Raw genomic sequence first — 22,556 nt, 5'->3', positions numbered from 1 at the left:
GGGAAGGGATGAACCTGATATCAGTTCCCCATGCTTCCCATGAATCACCATGTTAAATGTTTCAATGGCAGATCGTAAGTCTGAATAATGGCTTTAGGATAGAGCAACCAATACCAACTAAGCAACGGAGATATTCTTTTAGGTGGAAGATGTAGAATGTGCTTTCGATGGCAGCTGAGTTTATGAACGTGCAACCGAATGATACCAACAAAGCAAAACCTCCAGTAATGCGTCTTTCCTTCTCACTGTGCTGTAAACAGGTCATGCAAAAACCAGCAATACCAACGGGCCGCTGGCTCATAAAGGTGGAAGGAGAAGGAAAAGAAGAGGTGGCGAAAAAGGAAAGGAAAGAGTAGGGTGGGCTTTGTGGAGGTGGGGGTGGGAGAGTGGCCAGGATATGGAGGTTGGATGGGAAGAGTGGGTGGTTTGGGGTTTCTTGGGATAGAAGGAGTAGGAGTACATACAGGGAAAAGGATTTTCATTCTCCAGCAACGGAAAAAGTGGCCAGTCTAGTCTTCCCCCGTCAGCTTTATTCAGCTAAGATAAGATAAGCTAAACAAAGCAGCTATCAGAACAAAGACCACCATGATATCACTGCATGTGTTCAACAATGATTTCTTTTGGGCCTTTTCTGGCATTGTTAAGGTTTATTGTCATCTTGGAGAGAAGCTGTATCACATACCATATTGATCCTCTGAGGACATAGATCGCCATATCCTGCGCCGAGCTACACTGCCATAGTAAACATCGTCCTTGACGGGTGAGAGGTTCCCCTCACTCCCCTCACTGTTACTGTCCATGGTGATCTCTACAGAAGACACCAATCACAACGTTACGGTCAGAGATCCCCCACACACACACTCTGCTCTACCCCATGGCCCACTCACTCATGCTGAGACAGTAAGATGATGAGGTTGCCCTGAGGTGGGAAGGTGTACAAGGCAACAGGTTTCACTCTGGAGTCACTGGGTGTAAAACAGCAATGCATTTCACTGTTGCAGGGGAGGTCAAATTGGGTGGACACGTAAAAAAACAAGACAAAACATGTTAACCCACAGTAAACACAAGGGTAAAGGGTGTATCTGGGGAAACCTTCCTGCAAATCTGCATGTGAACATTTGGCGAATCCAGCTCATGAGGATGGAGAGCTACAGGGTGTTCAGACACCCCACATACAAGGTTCTACGAGGTCGTGAAAGCTCTTTGGGAGAGATGTACAGCTCGGCTCTCATGGGGATGGGAAACATATGGTACAAATAGCACAAACATCAGTGGCCCTGCAGGTGAGGATGAGGCGTCTCCTCACATGGTGACCTCACTAACCAATGGATGGGATGGGTCGTCGCTGAGGGGGGGTGCCGATGTGAACCGGCCTCCTCCCCGAGTGGTCCAGACGATCATCGTTTCCGTGTGACGCTGAGTTCCCAATGATCTTAAGAGTAAAAAACAACAGATAAGACGTTAGAACAACAGAAGGGCCAGCAATAAAAAGACAAGTACATTTAAACATACATTTAAAACCGTTTAAAAGAATCCCCAAATCCTGCTCAAACAACTGGAAATCACAAGAGCAAATGATGTGGTTTCCATTTGTCCTTAGGGAGGCAAAATGATAGTAAAAAAATACCATAAAACAACAAAGAAATCCAACAAACCATCAAAAACAAACAATCAAATCAAATCAACCCCCAACGCAACAACAACAATAACTGGGGGTCCGAACGGGTCAGATGTTTAGCTAAAGACCATTTGCTTGGATTGTTTTGTTCTGTGCATGTCAGCTCCTTGATGAGAAAAGGAAGCAAATGATGGCAACACAGACAGATGGTGAGAAGAAAGAGAGAGAAAGAGTGGATGAGAAGAAAAATAGAGTGAGAGCAGAGGGTGAGTGTGATTGAAAATGGATAAAGATGTGGTTAGATGAGCAAAGCCATTATAGTTTCATCCTGGGGCTTTGTGTTACAACAGTCAACACATTTCATATTTCAAAGTGATGATGAGATTTTTGGGTTTTGCAGAAACAAGTGAAAGAGACAAGCGAGAGATGATGTGCATGGGTTGGAGGCCAAATGGAGCCCAGCGAGGCCCAACGGAGCCCAGCAAGAGTCTCGATCTGGCCTCGTTTTGTATGAAAAGCAATGAGAGGCCGAAATAAAGCTCATGGCACGGGGTGGAGTGCTGCGCCCGTCGCTCTAGACGGTGACATGTGAAGAGCAACATATGAAGCCAGCAGCTGGCAGGGGCAGAATAGACAGAAGCAGCACGTTCCCATGCACCGCACAGAGACTTTCCTTAAAGTGGAATCTTTCTCCTCAAAGACATGAGAAGTCAAAACTTAGTTAAATGGCCTTTAGGTAATAAAAAGCTTGACTTAAAAATCCACCTGACATTCTGAGTACAAGCAAACTTATTCACACAAAATTAAAGTCAGACCAACCATGAACGTGTAATAATAACTCAATGCGGAAAAAAAAATGAAAGGAAGGGTAAAGAAAAAAACAAACAACATTAAGAAAACAGAATGGCTGTAGCTTGCGTATGGGAAGTGCAGCAGAAAGTGTGATTCACACACCAGCGGCTGGTCCCGGTTGAGCCTGGACAAAGACTGGGCCCTAGCCTCCCTGTGGGGGCTGTAATAGACCCTGTCCAGCTCGTTCAGCCGGCCCTCGCTCAGGGCGCCTTCCCTGGTGTAGTTTCGCGGCCCGGCCTCCCGACCAGGCCCAAAGTTATCCCTTTTCCTAAAGTCACCCGTGTGAACAAACTTGGCTGCAGTCACTGGAATGTCGGAGAACTCTTCCTCCATGCTGCACTGGCGGGTCAGAGTCCTTTTACGGCCCATTGCCAGGGCCCGCCGTTCTACTGGGCCCTCACAATGAATGATGCGCACGGGTCCCCTCAGTGGGCTTCCATGAGTGTAGTACCCTCGATGAACCCGACCAAGAGATCCCTCTTCCTCACTACCGCAGTCTAAGCCGCTGTCAGGACTCTTGGTGTTCTGGCGGTTGGGGCGTCCCAGACTGCGGTCGTCTGTGTTGCAGTAGTAGCGGCTGTCGGTGAAGCGAGGGGAGGAACGCTGGCGCTGCAGATGGCGGGAGGTCTTGTTGGGGGCGAAATGGTTGTGTGTCTGGGTATCCGTGGGGTACATCCTCCGCTGAGTGTGTGGCGTTCCCGGGCGCTGGCCCATGCTGTCCACGCTTTCAGGTTCCTCTTCGGCCACCTCTGGGATGCTGTGGAGACGTTTGCTGCGGAGTGACTTCTGCTTCACCACCTCCCTCTGGAGGTCCCAGCAGTCTCTTTCCTCAGCTAAGTCCTGACGCTTGTAATATGCCTTCGGTCATGACCAGGAGGCAAAGTTCCACAATTTCACAGTTCAGTTAGTTCAATTCAAAACGTTCAGTTTAGATTGTTTTGTGAGGGGGTTGGAAAGTTTTTCGGAGGTTTTAGAACAGGCAGGAAACAACACAGAATGTGAATAGAACAAATGGGGGAGGGAAGACAAAATAAAGAGAGAATTAGTTACTTGTGGCAATGTAGTAAGACATGCAGTCTCATTCCGTGAGGAGAAAATGGCATGCTCTGAACAGGAATCTGTAAAGGCTAACATATGGAGTGAGAACTGAGAAACTGAGCGAGAGCACAGAGGTTAAAAGAGGAGAAGGGAATTTCGCTTGTGGGAAATTAGAAATATTCAAACAAAAAACAGTTAGTGCCACAGGTAAAGGGTTAATGAAATCATCAATGAGGATGAGATGAATAAATAAACCCTCATAAAAGCCCAAAACTACAACATGAAGCTACGTAACACGTATCATTAGGACACTTCTTACGCAACAATTTAGTGAAACATACAGAATTTTCCTTTATGTGCTCACGGAAAACCTAAATTTATCTTTAACTATCCTCTTAACAATATCGTTACCTAACATATTTTACAATTGTAATATTTTTACAGAAAGGGATGGATGATGTTCAACAGAGATTGACAGATTGGATGGCAATGACAAAGAGGTGGTGCTGTACTGGTGTATTTGAATAGTTAATACACCAGTGAATTCACCTCGTGAAAACCTAAACATCTCTCTCACATTATTACAGGGCGGATTGGCTTAATATCCACATTTTCCCAGTGACAGGCCAAATGAACACAGGAGCATGTAGCAACAACGTTAACATCCACATCGACAACAGAAAAAAGAACATTAGGACATAACAGACATACACAAAAGTGAATATTTCCATTTAAGTGCTCACTTAAATGAGATTCCCATATACCCTTGATATGCCATGACCCTTTGATACAGTAAAGTATATTATTAAAATTAGTCATTCGATATCACATTCTAACATTTGATTTTAACACTCCATTCAGTGCGGTATAGAGAGCATTAAAATGCAACGCAAAATGTAACAAAACAATGAGTTTAGTTTCCCTCTCTCATGCTGTACAGTTATGTATACACAGCCATTCCCATGAGCTCAGCCTTTAATGAATTAAGCAGTGCTGGGGGGGTCGAGGTGGAGGAGCAGTCTTGTGTGGGGAGGCTGATTTAGCTAATGCAAAGCGCGGGAGCTCAGCCAGGCAAAGCCACGATGGGCCTGGTAGTAGAGCCTGTGAGAGAGAGCGGGTACATCTGCAGGGGGCAAGACCCTCCACCCCCGTTTCTCTCTAAACCCTTCATCCCCCCCCCCTCCTCTATCTTCCCCCGGGTGCCACTACTGACTGAATGCGTGCAGTTGAGTACCTTAAGAGTGTTGTGAGAGTTGATACTGCGCCTGCGGCCTTCCTCCAGTTGCATCTCAGAGTACAGGTCTTCCTCGTCCTCCTCCATAATGTCGGACAGGTCAGAACCCCGGCTGCTCTCTGTTTGGTACTCCTCACTGTGGCTGTAGTGGTGATGATGTTGCTGAGGGAGCCAGAGAAACTGAAGCATATTAGGTAGAGAACAACAAGTTCTTAACTGTATATTTATATATTTTTAAATTGGTGACGTATTCGGTGCTGGATTATGTGGCAATATCCAACTTTGAATAAGAGAGAAAGGACATTGACATGTATACAAGGACAGCAAGATTCTGATACAAACTCGATTAAACCAATAGTCTGAATAGGACTCTTGAAGCATTTTCTGATTACCTTAACCTGAGTAAGGTCATACTCAGAATAAGCAATAAGTGAATTACGACGTGGAGTATTACGACCTCAGTCACATTATGTAGACTTTCATCGCTTTAAAACGTCCTATTGGAATGTTCATTGCATTTTTTTACATCAAGATTTACACAGCACTTACATACCAACCCTAACCCAACTTGACCACGCTCGCCCTGGGTGTAAACAAAGAAATTAAAACGAGTTGTAGCTTTTGCAAAATTTGAAAGAAATCACCCAAAATGTTATATCCACGTACATTTATCTATCAGCCTAAGCTCTGTAACATGTAAACTGGAATATGAATGGAATATTCTATTAGCGACTCATGTAAACACGATAATCGTAACAATATCTTATTTTGAATAAGGGAAATAGTTAGAAAATATGAGTCGATGTAAACGTAGTCACTGTCAGCTAAAGTGTGTATCGCAAAGTAACATGTACAAAAATAAGCAAAATAAGTCGAATTACCATTATACAACTGGATTTTTTACACTTGAACACTTTTTTGACTTCCCTTAAAAGGATTTAACTAAAACTGTAGTACAACAGATAAAACGTCTATACATATTCTGAAATAACTTTGAGAAAGGTTTTAATTTCAAAGGACGTGATAGGATAAGATTTGATTTAATTCGGTTTGATTTTGTCAACATGTAGGTAACTGATTCCATGTTCTTCGTAGCTACAAATGATCAACACTCACTGATTGGCTGAGCACAGCTTGTTGTGTTTACTATTAAGTACCTGTCCGCGCATCTCGGAGCCTCTGAGGAATTCATCCACCGAGGCTCCTCTCCTCCTCGCATGAGGAGAGTCGTATCCATCTTCCTCCTCGTCAGAGTTGAGTGGATGCAACGTGTTACCTCGTTCACTAAAGATATTCCTTTTTTCAATCTGACAAGAGAAATGTAAGACTTTTAGATTTAAAAGGGATCCAGATAATTTGATGTAACAATGTTACATTTTAATGTTGTAATGTCACAACAAATCTAGTATCTTAAGAATTTTCAAATGATAAACAATAATAACATCAGTATAATCTTAGATTCTGTCACATAATGAGATAAATACAGTTTTATTCTAAAATCTCCACGCACCCTGTTCCCCTCGGCAAACACTCTCTGGGCAGCTTCCCTGGCCATGGCCTTGGCGATGGTGTTGGTGATGGGGACTCCCTGAGGCTGCGGAAGGATCCTCTGAGGAGAGGGCGATCGCCGTGGCTGAAATTGGGGCGGTTCTAGGTTGTGGCCGCGCATGGTTGGAATTGGTGACGAGGAGCGCTCCCAGGACTGGGCTGGCCGGGGGCCCACCCCATGCTCTTTGGTTTCTGGCTCTCTGGCACTTACTAACGGCTTGGACTTGGGCATTGGGTGGCGCTGGAAATGAGGCTGGGGTTGAGGAGGAGGAGGAGGATGATGGTCAGGCTCCGAGTGCGACTGTGTGTGGGGCAGCGTGTGGGTCTGCGGTCGAGACAGAGGCTGCATCTGGGGGTGAGGGTGATTCGGGGGATACGTTGACGGGTAAGGAGGATGGGTTTGTGAGTGCGCTGGATGGGGCTGCAGGTGAGGCATAGGGGGAGGGGGTGCCGTGGTTCGGTGGGAGAGGCGTGGAGAGCCCAAGAGATTGTGTGGGATGACGGCCACAGGAGAGTCCTGGGACTCTCCTTGTGTTGATAACGTCCTTACAATGATTTCTCTGGCCTCTAGACCCTGAATCCTGTTCAACTCCACGGTCACATAATCTGCTGTGGGGTACAAGACTTCTGCGATCTGCATTCACAAAGAAACCAGAGTCCAAAGTTACCAAAGGGCAATTCAGAAAGTTAGGCTGAAAAAGGACTCACTCTGTACCCACACCCTCATAAAGACATAACAATAGGCATGTGTAGCTCTTATACATTGGCTTAAGAGAAATACCAAATTTTTCCTTAATATCTTAACACACAGATTATTATATTCAAGGTCCAGCCCAATACACTTGACCATGTATAATGATAGCAACACAGCATAACACAACACAGCAGCCCACAGAGGCATTATATTTTTTCTCCATGAGATGGCAATAGAGTCCTACAGACAGAATTTGTCACTGAGGAAGGTAAAGGCCACCTGATGGAGACTCCAAAACATAATTTGTTCTAACATTTGTGACACATGGTACCTTTTCTCCCTTTGTCCACACAACATAGCCAATCACACTGGCTCCGTTGGAGGTTCCTGAAGGCGACAGAGGTGGCGGCTTCCATCTGACCTGCAGGAACCCAGGCGTCTGACCACATTGAACATGCACCTCCTGGGGAGGTAGAGGGGGCCCTGAGGAGCATAACACACTCTCTGGATAAGGAGAGAAAGAACAAAGAGCTCAACAGTGGTTGAGGCATTTCTGCCGATCTGATCACAGATGAATGTGCTGACCTCAGCACTATGGACATCTCACATGCAGTAACCATTTTACAGAGGAGTGGAGTCAGGATATCCTCATTCATGGAGAACCGTATAGTATGTCTCAATCTAAAGGACTGCATACAGCCTAACCTTGTGTTTTACTCTTAACTGTATTGTAAACAGTGTGAACTAAATTTCACTTATTCCATGGAAATCAACAGCTGACATTCGCTATGATACCATGAGCCAGTGACAGATGAATGGAGTATTTACGATATTCAAATATTGTTGATGATTTCTCTGTATTCATACTCCTCTCTGCAGTTTCCCCAGATTCATTCATATGCATATCGACTGAAAGCGTAACATTAGTTGAAAAGGCCAAGTTTGCCAACATTCCCCCATCAGTGTGTATACTGCAATATCCTGCTGCCAGTTTATCTGACAATATTCTATGGAATGTTAGGAAAACTCCCAGACACATTGCAATTTCCACAATCTGTCAGCGATGCCTGCATACTAAACAACATGCCCCATCTGTGCAATGCTGCTGCTCCCCTGCAGTCACACAGTGAGAGAGAGAGCGAGCAGATGCAGTCAGCAGTATCTCCGAGCTGCAGCGTGCAGCTGTGTGTGGGTCAGAGAATCTACATTAATGCAATCTTAATCACATTTCAGCAGACAACTAATGAAGTCGCCTGTTTGAGGGGCACATGCTGAGTGTGAAAGCTTTAATACAGTCCCTCCAGACACTGTCCGCCTTATTGAGTTGCCCACCATCAACACTGAGACTTCTGATGCCTCTGATTAACATGTTCAATAGACAGATCATTTAACGAACTCCCGGCATGTTCGCTTGTCAGATGCCAACAGAAAACGTCAATTCAAACTTCCACATCGTTCTCACTCTGTCCCCGCCTCTCTTTCTCTGTCAGTCCCTCTGTGTCCTTCCTTTATTCCTTCTCTTTAACCTTTAAATACTCATATCTTAATAATATCAGTTTCAAATGTTATAATATGCTTTCATCTTACCCCTGGACATTATTTACCACGTCAATACAAAATTTGAATCACATCCCCCTGAGCATATAGTGATGGAAAAAAACCATATGACATGTTCGAACCTTTTTTTAGCTGCAACCATCTGGCTAAATACATTATACCTATACAATGACGCACACACTAAACTGTGAATGTATGTTCTCACTTCACATTCTCACTTTCCTGTAGCTAGACAGCCAGGCTGTGAGACTCAAGTTAACGCTTGCAACTGCAAAGCATCAACAAGCCTCGAGGGAGAAGAAATCTATGCTCACTATTTACACAAATTTGGCTTTGAGAGACTCTTGCTCCCAGCGTTACGTGGCTCTATTCAGCAAATAATTCTCCAATGTTTTCTCATTGCACCTTTCTTCAGTGTTTTTTTTACCATGCGTGTGTGTTACCACAGTAGTAAAAATTGCAGAGATGTTTTTCAGGTTTGAAAATGTAATGCACTCGAAGTGTTTGCCTGAGTAAATAAAAAGATTGCAATGTTGGATGTAAATTATCAGATGGTTTTCATTAAAAAAATATCACAGGACTTTGAGACAGAACTAAATTAAACAATCGCAACATCAGATAGGGGACAACGAGAGAACAATGTTAAACCTTTCTAACCTTTGTCTTTGGTACAAACCAAAACACACATTCATAATTTGCACACAACTTAGGCTCAACACTTTGGTTTAATTTGTGTGCTCACACCCTTTTCCCCAGCTACAGCAGACAGCAGACATGTTACCTGCTCAGCTCCAAATAGCATAGAGAATAACTAACTTGTAAACATGGTGCTATCAGTGGAGAGTAAATACAAATTTCTGTGAATGCTTGAAATCTGCCAGATGGCTCAAAATATTCCTATAAATGAATGCTAATGTCGCTTTGTGTTTGCTGGATGAGTAAATAAGATACAAATTTGCAGACAAGTTCATCTTAAATTTACACTGTCCCCAAGTGTCGATAAAAATCAGGTTATGGAAGTCTAGGTTTGATTGAACACGACTAAAATCAAGTACAGCAGTATAACAAGACTTAAGTCATACTAATAGTTTTGTGAGTCTGAGGTAGAGTGCTGATTTGAGCTACATGTTCATGGCTACATACTCACAATGACAATGCTAATGGTTGTAAGCCAGTATAATGTTTACCATGTTTATTATCTTAGTGAATGATGTGATAATTAGCTCATTAGCACTTAAAACATACAGCTAATGATAATGGCAATGCTATTAATCCAAACTAAAGTATTGAGCAAATTATACTTCTGACCTAATGATGACACTAGTTGAAAAAATTAGGGGATCACCAACGTTATTAGAATTCACCCTGGGGGGAAGTGGGGGCAATAATGTCTCCATCAAATTTCATGATAAGCAATGCAGCAGCAGCTGAGATAATTCACTTCATATCACGATATCAACTTAGCTGTGGCTCTAGAAGAAGAGTCAGGGGATCATTAGGATTCATGCCTAGGGCATTATGGATATCTGTAACAAATATAATGGAAATTTTTCCACCTGAACCAAATGATGGATCATCCCACCAACCAACTGATCAACATTAGAGCCATGCTAGGATGACTAAAACGACCACAGTAGGTCTTGCTGTGGCTATTCACCTCACAGTGAAATAGGACCTGCATATGAAGTGTGAATGTGAGATACGGTTCGGAGGCTGACCTGAAGGCTGAGTGCAGAACTCCACTGAGATTTCCCTCTTCTCCCTTTGATCCATTGGAAGCTGCCAAGGCACCTGATGTGGCTGCGCCGCAACTTTCACCTTGTAAACTGTCATGGACTTCAGGTTGAAGAACTTGTACTTGTAGCCCCCGGCCTTGACCATGTCGTACTCTGCACCGTTGAGGAAGATGGTGTGACTATAGTTGCTGTTGCTCGGCATCCAGGAGAGCTCAGCAGAGACCTGCGTGATGTTGTCCACCCGCAAGTAATAAGGTGACACCACCACATCCTTTCCCACGAGCTGAGTGCACCGGAGCTCCTCCGACGGGCCCCGGTCAGTGATGCTCTGCACTGAGATACGGTAAGTGTTGGTAGTTAAATTGAGCTTTTCAATAAGAGACTTTGTCCTGCCCCCGTAGGGGACACTCATGCGCACCTCCTTATCCACCAAGACATTGTAGCCTCTGATGGAACCCCAACCTGGTGGGACCACAGGGGGGTCCCAACCAATAATTACACTCTTGGCCAGTTGTTTGATCAGGTTGATGCGGCGGGGATAAGGCACAATGTCTTCACCGATCTCGTCAATGCTGACATCCAGCGTTCCCGTCCCATTGCTGGAAGAACCCATGAGGTCAATGCCCAAGCTGCTTGAACTTAGACAGTCTAGTTTACTGTCAGACAGCAGGCTGCTAATGCTTGTTCCTGTTCCTGTGCCGACCCCCAGTCTCTGAGTTCCCAGGCTACTGTGGTTGAGGTAGCCAGGTTGTTTAGCCACTGTGCCCCTTTGCTGGACAGACGAGGTCTCCTCATCTTGGACAAAATCTACAAAGTTAGATGGGACGAGGCCCCGCTGTCCATCCAGCAGCTCTCCTGAGAAACAGGCAAAGCAAAGTTGGTATTGTAGTGATACTTAGAACAAAACAACAAACAATAATCAAGTCAGGTCAGACCTTCATAAAAGCCATCGTCATCCATTGTCCCGTAAACGTAGAGGTACTTCCCTGCCACCAGGGGGAGCTCTGCCTCAGGATGCTCATTAGGCCCATCATAAGGATTGTAACTACAGCAAAAAACATAAATGGACAATTAATCTGCCAAAGTCATATATTTATTAAATGTATATTTATAGCTTCTCCACTAAAGGATTTTTTTAAATGTCAAACACATACTCTCTTAAATGTACGACATAGGAAATGATTTTCAGAGTGCTGCTTTGACGGGTATTAAGTTTGATCCAATTTTTTTTAAATTTGTTGGGGGGGTTTACAAATATGACAGAGCTAGAGAAAGTGTGGGTTGAAAGCTCTGGCTCGGACTCACACTCTCGTACTGTGAGAATTCCAATTATTTTTGTGCTGACAGGTCATTTTCTTGAGAGGGAGAAACACTGAATCATCTTTAAGACCACAGACTCTCTTTGAGAGTAAGAAAAGAATCTCAGCAAAAAATGTCCAGGACACTAAACAGCCAGTTCAGTCTATTGTAAAGAGGCATGCACAGGATTGTTGCCATCTCTCTTAATGATCACCCTCTAAAACCCCGCTTCATAACAACATTAACATATCATTATTTAGTCTACTAGTGAAATGCCTGTTTGGAGTTGGACTGGAATGGGGCTTTCTTTGTGAAAGTGACCTGTAGTGATTGAGGCAGGGTAAGTAAAGACCAGCTGCAGGACAGGTCTTTAGAACCCTGAAGCCACCGCTGCTGCACTGAGAGCTGTGCACCTGTTTATTCAAAGTTTAGTGAAGCACACGCCCGACAACTTCATTTACGTAGGTGAGTCGCAGCCGCCGTTTCTACAGAGCGCTGGTGGTCTGTTGGTTCAAACTGTATTAATATTGAACGTATTGTGTGGACAAATCGCACTACATTCAGCACTGCACTTCCTTTGGCCCTAAACAGTACAGATGTCAAGTGCGAAGCCGATACGATGAACTGATCTGGAGATATACGTTCCAGATGCAGACAGACCAACAGAGATTTCTGGAACCAGTAAATGGATGTTTAGGGTATTGAATGAAACTACATATGCTGTGAACAGTAGATCAATTGGTAATTGTGTGTTGTGTATACGTACCTGTACCGAGCAATACACAGACGAACCTTCCCAGTGAATCTTGGTTTGGACCTGGTGGTTGAGCTCAGCTCTTTGTCCATCTGGATCAAATAAAAAAGGAACAAATAAACACCAAGAGATTTAATCCCAACTTTGCGTTAAAAAAATGCTAAGATCAATGACTGTAAATGAAAACACCCCTGTTGAGGATTGCAACTATTTGTGAAAAGATAATTAATAATACTTTTTTTTTTACAGCCAGAGTGTAAAATTAATTCAGTTCCAATTATTTTTTGTTTTACTAAAGAACACAATAAACATATTTCTTATATTTGATATATTCTCCTCCTGTGCACAAAAATATTGTGATCAGCCCCAAATACTCTGTCGAATGAGTAAAACCAGGAAGCCTCATGTATCCCTGCTGTATAGATTTTCTCTTGTTCAGCCATAACACATTTCTTAGATTAAGACCAAGCAGCATATTTCACAAAATTGTTACAAAGTGCAGTTGGTACAAAAGGATAACAATTCTGAGAGAGGAAGCGGATTGATGAGAAGAGGTCAATGCTGTTTAGGAGACCAGAATAAAACATTGAAATGATAAAATATGAATATCTATTGAAGCCCCATGTTGTAATTTATGATGTTGAGATATAGTTACTATGTGTAACTTGAAGAATGTTGCAATGAAATAGGAGCCATATGGCAAACAAACAGACAATATGGGATACCTCAGAGAGGAAGGCCTGTGCCGGGCTGCTGGCTCGACTGCGAGTGAGGAATGTTGGCTTGACAGAGAGGAGCTCGGGCTTGTCTCCACTGATCTGGAGCGGTCGAATGAACTCCGATATCAAAGATCTGCTTGATGGAGCTTCATTGCCTGTGGAACAAACACGTCTCACATCAGATCCTCACATCACAATGTGTTTAAGTTAACTTTGATCAATCATATTACAATAGAGTTAATTAACTGAGCTACTCTCTATGTCCAATTCAGAGACACAGATAAAGGACACAGAAATAGAATCCTTGAAATATTCAATAAGTGACCCAAATCTCAAACGTAAGACATTTGTGATTGTACCCTGTAAAATAAGTTATCAGCTTACCGTCCCACTATCACTGAAAAGTTCCCCCACTTGAACTGATTATTAATATTTTCAACCAGGTATCATTCAGATAGAGATCTCCATGTACTATAATCGTCACTTACTAGCGATTTACCAAACATAATTAATAACATTTTAAAGACTTGACTGATAAATACACCTGTAATTAATGAAGCATTTGTGTATCTGAGAACAGGTTCTACCAGCTGGACCCACTTTTACACTATGAGTATTTCATTAGTAGTCTGTGTTTACTACAGATAAAGTCTGACTCTGAACTCACACCTCTAAATGCAGCTACTGTACATCTTACAAGAAACTTGTAAGATGTACAGTATGTTCAGTAACTGCCAGCGTCTCTTACATGACAGAGAGGATATATTATTACAAGTTATAAGCATCAAGCAGAATTAATATGCTGTCCTGTTTTTTGTTTACTTAATTCATAAATGAGATATTATTATACACTCTGAACATACAGCAGTTCCAATACCAATATCGGAAATGTAAATTAGTTTCACTCAGACAAAACTGCAATTTCTTTTTCTAAGATATCACTTCTTTGCTGCCAGAACAGCAGTTGCACTTTGCTGCAACTGACAAGAGGAATAGTGATTCTGGAGGTGAAGCATTAGCCAGATGTAGCAAATATATGAGCATTTTTGCAGTATGTCCCTCTGGAAAGTCCCATAAGTAAAACGGCTGCTTGTACTGAATGCAATATATAGTAAGTAATAGTTGTGATTTTGTAGATTTGTTTATTTGTGTTCTTTTTCAGTTATGACTGTAGAACTACATAATTGCTTTAAAAATGCATTTGCTATCATCATCAGAGTGACACAGCTGCACCCGGATAACAGTGCCGGCAGGATGACTGAGTCCTAAGTCCTAAGTCATTAATTCTATGTATGTATTTGTTTTTCAAATGGTTAACCCTGAGCTAGGCACCAAAACAAATGATAGCAATCATCCCTTCCACACAGGGTTTGGAGCACACAGCTGTTAAAATACGTTGTACACGGTATCTTTTCAAATGCCGTGTTATCGGATCTGTACTCAAGGGTTAAAGTCAGAGTATCTGAATTGGAATAAGGAAGGGAAAATGGTACCTTCACATCTCTATTTAAAAAGATGATCTGTACAACAAGGAATATCTGTGATATTGTGCTATTTTCTTTGCTAAAAACACTTAAGCTTACCTACTATTATATGACCAGTAATACATACTGGAATAAAAAGATCCCTTACACACCTTTTCCTAGGGGGGCAGCCAATCCATTGAGGAGCTGAGACAAAGATTTGTTGGGCGACCCAGGAGATTCACATAGAGTTAAAGGTTCCGTGCTGAGGATGTCAAACTTCCCAGCCTGGAGCCGGAACTTCTCCAGCTCTTTTGACAGGAGGTTGAACTGCTCACTCTGACTCCGACATTTCTCCTCCAGCTCGCGGACTTTGGCCTGATGATGGTGAGGAAGGAGAGTCATTGAGGGAAGGATGAGAGACAGGAAGAGAGAGACAGTAAGAAAAGAAGACAGACAGGCAGGCAGATTAGGAGGAGAGGGAGAGACAGGATGGTAAAAAGAGAGAAGCAAAAGAAGAATAAGGATAGCACAGGACGCAGGACTAAACATTCTGCACACAGAAATACACATATGACAAGCAGGGACTGTATGTACCTCTACTGTAAAAAACACAAACAGAAGGAGGAATGAAATTATAGCACTTAAAACATCTTAATCAGTCATCACAGTGAAAAACCTACTTAACTACTACTGACAGTACAGTTTACAAATCACATGCACAGCTACACTTACTGCTCATAATATTGAAAAATAAAAAAGCCTCGAGCCTCATCAAGGAAGTATGGATATACCAAGCGGCAGTTTCTTAGACGATGAGTCTGATGATATTCAAAATGTTTACTTATTGTCAAGTAAATACCTGAAAAGACCAAAATCAACAACGTGAACAAAGTATTGTCTTTGTAGGCAAAGTCTGATAAGGATTTTGCCTCCACTGTCCAAAATCTACCACAAACACATTAATGAACCGCACTGTTGCTCTGGCTACCATGTTCATTCAAACACAGGTAACGTAGTTTATCTGATGTCAATTCTAATTACACTCTTACGCTGTTGCAGATATGTTCTAGAGTTGAAAATAGTTCCATAATACGATATAAAAGTGTGTAGCTGCTTTATTATTTTTATATTTTTTATAAATGACATATCAATGACTATAAAATATCAGTTTTTAACTATTTAGGTTATGTTTTCATCCCTCTCTGTTTTTTGTTTTTTTTTGTAAGCAAGATTACATAAACAACAGCACGGATTTCTACGAAATTTGGCAGAAGACTTGGTGTCAGGGGAAAACCTTTTAAAGGAACTGATGTCTGTGTGTACAATGAGGTACAGCTTGACTGAATTCAAGAGCACTGTTGAGCCTTGGTAGAGGTGTGTGCTCCAATGAGTTCCACCCTAGTGTTTGTTACAGTATTTTCATTGGATCAGTGAACAATAAAAACAATTTTAAATATCATCATCAATACTTTAAGAGCAGGAAACTTCTCTGTACAACATGAACATATTTGTTTGGGCAGAAATAAAGGAAATTCCAAATACTACGGTGATTTCAAAAGTTTCTCAACAATGTCATGCATCAGAAACCACTTCTCTATCTGAAACACTGAAACTACCGTGGAATTCTTTTTCACTGCCCAACACACAGAAAGGCCTGCTGCCACAGCACTGTGTTCACTGTTCTGTGAAAACAGTCCCTTTCATGCAGACTGGTTGTTGCCGGATATCACATGCTGTTAGCAAACAGACGACAAAAGGAACTCCAGCAGTTGTGAAATAGAATTAGTAAATTAAGTGGTATTAATTTTAATAGCATCAAACAGTTCTCAGGTGTATGCAAAGAAGAGAGGTTGTAAAACATGTGCTGGAGAACATGCATGCAATGCTACAATGGGAAAGAATCACAATCATTACTGTTTGTGATTCTTTGCTAACAATACACTGCTACCTACTGAATGCATCAATATTGAGATATAATGACCAATGTTTAATTGTAAAACATCTGCAATACACACTTTTTTAACTGCAATTCAACTAATGTAATATACTTTATGGATTAATTTACTGTAGCTACCCTTTTTATAGTCTTGGTTTGTTTATATCTTAACACCAGCTTCAAAAACAAGTCTGGACTTATACATTTAAATTTGCATGCCTCGGTGTGATGATGGGCTTTGATTTTGTGGAATTGAGGTTGGTCAGAGAAGCCCCAGGCATTCATTTTTTATTGTATTGGATTCATATTCTGAAACTTTCTGTATCTTTTCATCAATTGTTAAGCGAGTGTAGCTGAATATTTCCTTATGATCATCTCGGAGAAATGTCTGGTTAATGCTGTCACTCACATCTGTCTAAAAGCCCTTGTGAGTTTGTATTGAAGGAACACATGGATTTGTGGTAAAGGCCAAGAAAGATTGTGCTGAAGCAGCTCTGAACTACGGCTGGGCAATGAAACAATATGTTTAACTATTGCAATATAATTTTCATCAATAGGAATATAAGAAATGTTATAATACTTATGCCTTGTGTACGCACAGTGAAGAGAAAATAATCTACCTAAGAATTGTTAAATGTTTACTTTTTCTATTTTTCTGCTCATAAAAAGAGTTTAAAACAGGGTTTCTGCAGGTTTCAACAAGTTACATTTAACTTACGTAACAATTGAAGTTACTTCTCAAGACCATAATTAATGAAATTAAAGACCAATTTCAAGTGCGACATTGGTCTTGATAGAATATCAGAGTCCCAAAATTATTTTCATTTCCCCATCAGGGAAGATAAGGTGAAGTAGCAGAATAGAGAATAACCCTCGAAACACCACGTGCAATCTCCCACAGACGAGCTGATAAATTCTGACCAGGGTTTGTAGACACAATTATCAGTTCCATGTTGGTCTTGTTTGTAGTTTGATTACAGCATATTAATATCTATACTGTTGAAAAGGAACAACACATAGACATTGCAAACTATGCATGCCGCCGAAACATCTCTCCTAAAAACCATGAAAGAAGTAGCGTTAAATGAAAATTAACGTGATTAAGACATAACAAGGCAAATTTCGGTACATAATATTTTAAAGATAAAATACTTTTAATTGAATTTTGGACTTTTATGACCCTGCAGAAACCCTGTAAAAACCCGAAGCTTCACACACGCTTCCCGCTTGCTTGGTCAAAGTAATATGTGGACTTTACACCATACTGACTAAACTAGCCAAATAAATATCAAGTAAGTAAATAAAAGCAATTCTGAAATACCTGCATGCTGTCCAAGTGGTTCTGATAAGCATCAACACACACCCGTACAGAGATGTGAGAAAGAAATAAAGCATCATTTCACATGTGATCACTCATATACATCTTCAAAGCACATGACTCTTGAAATAACGGGCTGCGTTGACACTTGCGCATACATATTTCCCTATTATACAGCTAATAGCTGAAAATACAGTTGAATGTCTACTTCACAAGTCAATTTAGCAATATTGTTTAATACAAAAAAGATGGGTAAAAAATAAAAGGAGCAGAAAGATTCAGGTACGAGGTCAAGACAAAAAAGCAGGACTTGTCTCTAGGTCTACACATGTCTGCCTCAGGGCTGACTAGTCCCTTAAACTCCAGCAGCAACCACAAAAAGAGAGAGTGAAGCCCTCCCACCCCCCAGAGTCCAGACGCTCACCTCTAACAGATGGACAGCGCCTTCATGTTCCTTTTTAGCCTCAACCTGAGCCTAGGAAACACAGGGTGCAGTGTTTCAGTTCACCTTCATTTATATTACAGTTTAGTTGCAGTTTATAACACCAATGAAAGGCCTGTGCAGACAAAACAGAAACATTCTCATTCATTGGTGCTCATGGTGAAAATGGTTTAAAAGAAAGCCACCATCTCTGATCATTTAAACATTGAAAGTTTATTTCTTCCTCCCCATTATACACTTTATTAAAAATGGGCTTACAGTGCCTTCATTTTAGCAGAAATGTTTTTTTTACTCAACCCCAACCAGCTAAAGATATAGTAGCTTTTTCTTTCACCATTTTTACCTTTTATAATTTATGCTTTTTTTAACCCGATTTTACAGTGAGTTATGCAACATGTAACAATTGTGTGCATGCAGGAAAGAAGGCATTTATCAGTTTACTACACTTCTGTGTGAAAACCATTTGCCTGAGAACATCTGAAGTAGGGGCCTGAAACTACTGTCCAAAAAACTACTAACCATTTCTTTTATGGCCTCACCCGGCCATAAAAGAAATGATGTTATATTTAAATGCTTTTTTTTCTCAACTTGGTTTATCCAAATATAAAAGTCAAGCCATTTCCTAGCAATGTTCCTCTCTGAGCTATAACTACGCCTCAAGAAATGAAAGAGGCTTTTATTTCACATTAAAGGACATAGTAGGCCTAACAGGAACTATGTTTATTCGATTTATGGCCGAGAGTTGAAGAGAGTTATTCCTTCAACATATAGGAGGTTCTTCTCAGAATAAGTTTTTTTTCAAGTGAGAGTTCACTTGACAACAGAGGAAAGAACAACCTCGCTACAGGCCCTGCGGTTATTTGAGTTTAAGACCCCTGATGTCCTGACACGGTAATCCCAGCTATGTCATTCTGCAACTAAATCAGATGAATATTTACAGCTACAGTTTACCCAGGTGGCAGTTTATTAGGAACACCTGGCTAAAACTAATGCAGAGTATAATGTTCAGTTTGAGGAGGGTACGGTTTACTATAGGACCGCTGTATTGGGTGCTTTAGGTTTAGCTTAGGTGTACTAATAAACTACCAACTGTTTACTAACTGTAGATGCTCATTGAGACTGTGGAGGTGGATATTTCAGTGGTTATGAATGAGGCTCACAAACAAACAAACAAACAAAAATATTTTATACAAAGGTTTAAATTTTAGAGAAACATCAAAATGTATCAGAACATAACATAATACATGCCATTTTGTCTTATAGAAACCAGAAACATCTGTTCTGGGGGGAAAAAAACGTTCCACAAGAATATGGGAGCATCTGTGGACTTTTCATAAATCTACTTTGCAGGCAATTAATTTAGAAGAATGCAGAGAGCAGAGTGTCTGAGGGAAGATAAGGCAGTAATGAGCTTCTGCTAATGAGAGAAAAAAGCTGAGAACTGTGCCTATGAAAGGCTGACTGGGAAGTTAGAGCCACACTGCAGCAACAGCAGCACTGGGGTACACACACAGTGAGGAAGAGGCATTGGTGACAATTCCTATCACGTCCACACTATCAGCAATCTCGGCCCTTGCTAGGCTTGCTTTGACATCACAGTCAGCTCCAGTGCACAGAGGAGGAAGACCAACCATTGATGGGCCAGCGTTCTCTTCTTGTTCAAGTAAGCCTCCAAAAGTGTCATATCTACTCTGCGTTTTGAATGCTGGATTTGGTCGCTTGTAACAAACAAGAGGAGTGCTCCTGAATTGTTGAGCACTCAGGGTTTGGAGAGTGATAGACAGCTGAAGGATGAGGTTGAGAGGATTTGTTGGGAGCGCCACTGATGGAAATGTTCAGAGGAGTGAGTGCTATGGCCTGTTGAGTGCACTACTCTATGCTGTGCTCTCTATAATGAAGTTTGAGTTGACGTTCACCTTTGTTGAACCACATGTGTTGCACCGGTGCCCGACAAAACGCTCTTTGCCCCATGACACAGACACAGGTTGGACAAACAACAGAGCCCGACCCTCTGGTGCTGTGCAGTGTGATATTTCCTTACCTCCTGTAGAAGGTCAATCTCCTGCTGCTTTGCATTGAGTACAGCCAAGGCCTGCTCATGCTCCAATTCTAGCTGCTGCCTCCGCTCTGCAGCCTCTCGCATATGCTGTCCACAGGAGGTGCAGGGGTGGAGAGACCAGGGGGAGGATTGTGGGGAGGGGGAGCATAGAGAGGGCTGCTGTTAGTGGGAGCTAAAATCCAAACGGCACTGAGCCGACACAAAATGCAAAAATCTCCAGTTGTCTACTCCACAGTCAGAGGCAACACAGGTGTCACATGTGCACACACATCACACATACAGAGGCTGAGTAACAGTGTACTGATCTTAAAACCCTTAACAACGAGAGACATAAACTATGCCACGGCAAATGCCATGTGAGAACAGTTAATGTCAAGAGATCAATTTTTGCACAATGGTGCTCATGGATGAGGACTAGAGGTGCTTTGCTGTGTGAACAAAAAACACACTAACATCAATCCACAGTCAGGTTTGCTGCCCCCTTTAGGTAGTAACACAATACCTGTAAGAAGTCTAGTTATGAGGACTCTTTGAAAAGCTGTCCTCAGTGATGTTGCCTTTGTGTGATCAATACAGGGTTCAATGTTACATGTAAAGGGTGAGCAAACTCAATAGCGTGCTCACTTGTCGGTGGTCATCCACAACAACAGAAGAAGCCATACAATACAGGGACTCTTCATAATACAATATGCCTGTGTCATCCAGTCACATCAGTCCCACTGTAAGTGAATATTTTGCGACACTTTAAAGGTGAAAGAAGCAAATGACATTTATTCATGCCCGTAAGAAATTAAGGTCTAAGATAGGTAATGTCATCGAACTTGAAGGTGACATTATCATCGTGAAGGGTGACCCACTCTCTCTATCTCCTCTTCCTCCCCCTCCTGTCGTCACAAAGCCAAACTCTTTGTCCTGCCTCATGCAAAAATTACATTCCACAGTGCTGTGGTCATATAGCCAGGTGACCATACATAATGTCTAGTAAGCAGCCCACGGATAAAGGGAGAGATAAGCACAGCCACTGAGGGTGACAGAAAGCATTCAGAATGGGACTGAACAGGACGGCTCCCTTACAGAAGGACATAGCAGTGATACCTTATAAGTCTAGCAGGGGGGAGAGAGGACAGGCAGGAAAGGAAAGGTTGGGGCTGGTAGGACAACATGACAGGGTGCAAAAGGAAAGGAAAGAGGGGCAGACTGCTCCAAGCTTCTACTCTTTCACAGCTCCTGGTCAGAACTCCCAACACGACACTGGAAGGCAACAGACATGTCAGGGACATTAGACAGTATTACAGAAGATAACCAAAAGGAGGCAGTGTAGCACAGGTAGGAGAAGGGGTACCGGTAAAGGGTTAGGCTGTGTAAAAACACCTGAATTAGGATCCCAGGAGAGATGGACTACTACAACTACAAAGGCAAACAGTACTGACAGACAGCGTCTGTCCTTGGAGCCAGCTTCCTCACCTTGAGCACCTGCTCTAGGTTCTCCAGTTTGCCTTGGAGCTGGTTCCTCTCCCACAGGGCTAAATCTCTCTCCTGCGTCACAGCACCAAGGGTCTCTTTGAGCTGGGCATACTCAGACTTCCCCTGTGCAGACACAAGAAGCAAGGAGCAGAGTGGCTGAGTTTGAGTGACAGAGAGCAAAGATGTATTAAAGTTTCTTTTCAGCAGTTCAAACCATGTTGTTAATACATTTTAGTATTTGGTTTCCAAACCATCAGGAACTGATTTTAGACTTTTTAGGTGTAGTGGTTGTTGGATATTGCGCACATTTACTGCTATTTTTTCATTGATAACAACGAAAATACCAGAGTACCTGTAAGTATGGCTCATGGTGTAGTCACCATAATCTGGTCAGGCAATATTGTCAATATAAAAGTACTGCAAGAGCTTTTTTAAATGCATAGCTGCAGACACTTAAGTGTGTTGATAGGCAGCCTTCAAAGTAAAAAAATGACAAATTTCAAAAGTTAAAAAAAAAAGGACAAATAGTTGTCATTTTACAAATCCTATAGTCAGCTGTATATGTCCTGTACATATGGCAGAAATGACAAAACAACTGTATTTTGGCTTCTGTTATTTTAAATTAAATAGCTCATATTAATCAGTGACAGTTGCAGATTATACCTTTCTAAGGCAGAGAAACACCACAACGTCCTCTAGCCACTGACTACAGTGCATCTATGATACAATGCCAACAACAACTGAAGATATTATTCTGTATAAAAGTAGAGCTGTTACTTTGGATTGAATAATATTTAAGAGCTGTAACTATTTTTCTGGTAT

General features: G+C 41.9%; 1 protein-coding gene across 1 annotated transcript in view; it reads right to left on the bottom strand.

Annotated features, from left to right (window-relative positions):
• rimbp2b (RIMS binding protein 2b) overlaps positions 1-21,853 on the bottom strand; it is a 30,334-nt gene extending 8,481 nt beyond the window's left edge. Inside the window, exons 1-15 of the mRNA XM_053421886.1 lie at positions 21,735-21,853; positions 20,253-20,357; positions 18,194-18,244; positions 14,686-14,890; positions 13,071-13,204; positions 12,343-12,422; positions 11,213-11,322; positions 10,260-11,132; positions 7,316-7,467; positions 6,771-6,924; positions 6,253-6,560; positions 5,900-6,049; positions 4,743-4,904; positions 1,324-1,432; positions 683-808 (exon numbers count right to left, since the gene is read on the bottom strand). Of these exons, the coding sequence (XP_053277861.1) occupies positions 683-808; positions 1,324-1,432; positions 4,743-4,904; positions 5,900-6,049; positions 6,253-6,560; positions 6,771-6,924; positions 7,316-7,467; positions 10,260-11,132; positions 11,213-11,322; positions 12,343-12,422; positions 13,071-13,204; positions 14,686-14,890; positions 18,194-18,244; positions 20,253-20,354 (2,716 nt within the window). The 5' untranslated portion in view covers positions 20,355-20,357; positions 21,735-21,853. The remainder of the gene's footprint in view (positions 1-682; positions 809-1,323; positions 1,433-4,742; positions 4,905-5,899; positions 6,050-6,252; positions 6,561-6,770; positions 6,925-7,315; positions 7,468-10,259; positions 11,133-11,212; positions 11,323-12,342; positions 12,423-13,070; positions 13,205-14,685; positions 14,891-18,193; positions 18,245-20,252; positions 20,358-21,734) is intronic.
• Between the last annotated feature and the right edge of the window lie 703 nt (positions 21,854-22,556).

This window comes from Pleuronectes platessa, chromosome 4 (genome assembly GCF_947347685.1).
Source record: "Pleuronectes platessa chromosome 4, fPlePla1.1, whole genome shotgun sequence".
In the NCBI taxonomy this organism is placed as follows: domain Eukaryota; kingdom Metazoa; phylum Chordata; class Actinopteri; order Pleuronectiformes; family Pleuronectidae; genus Pleuronectes; species Pleuronectes platessa.
This window is presented reverse-complemented; position numbering and strand designations above follow the sequence as displayed.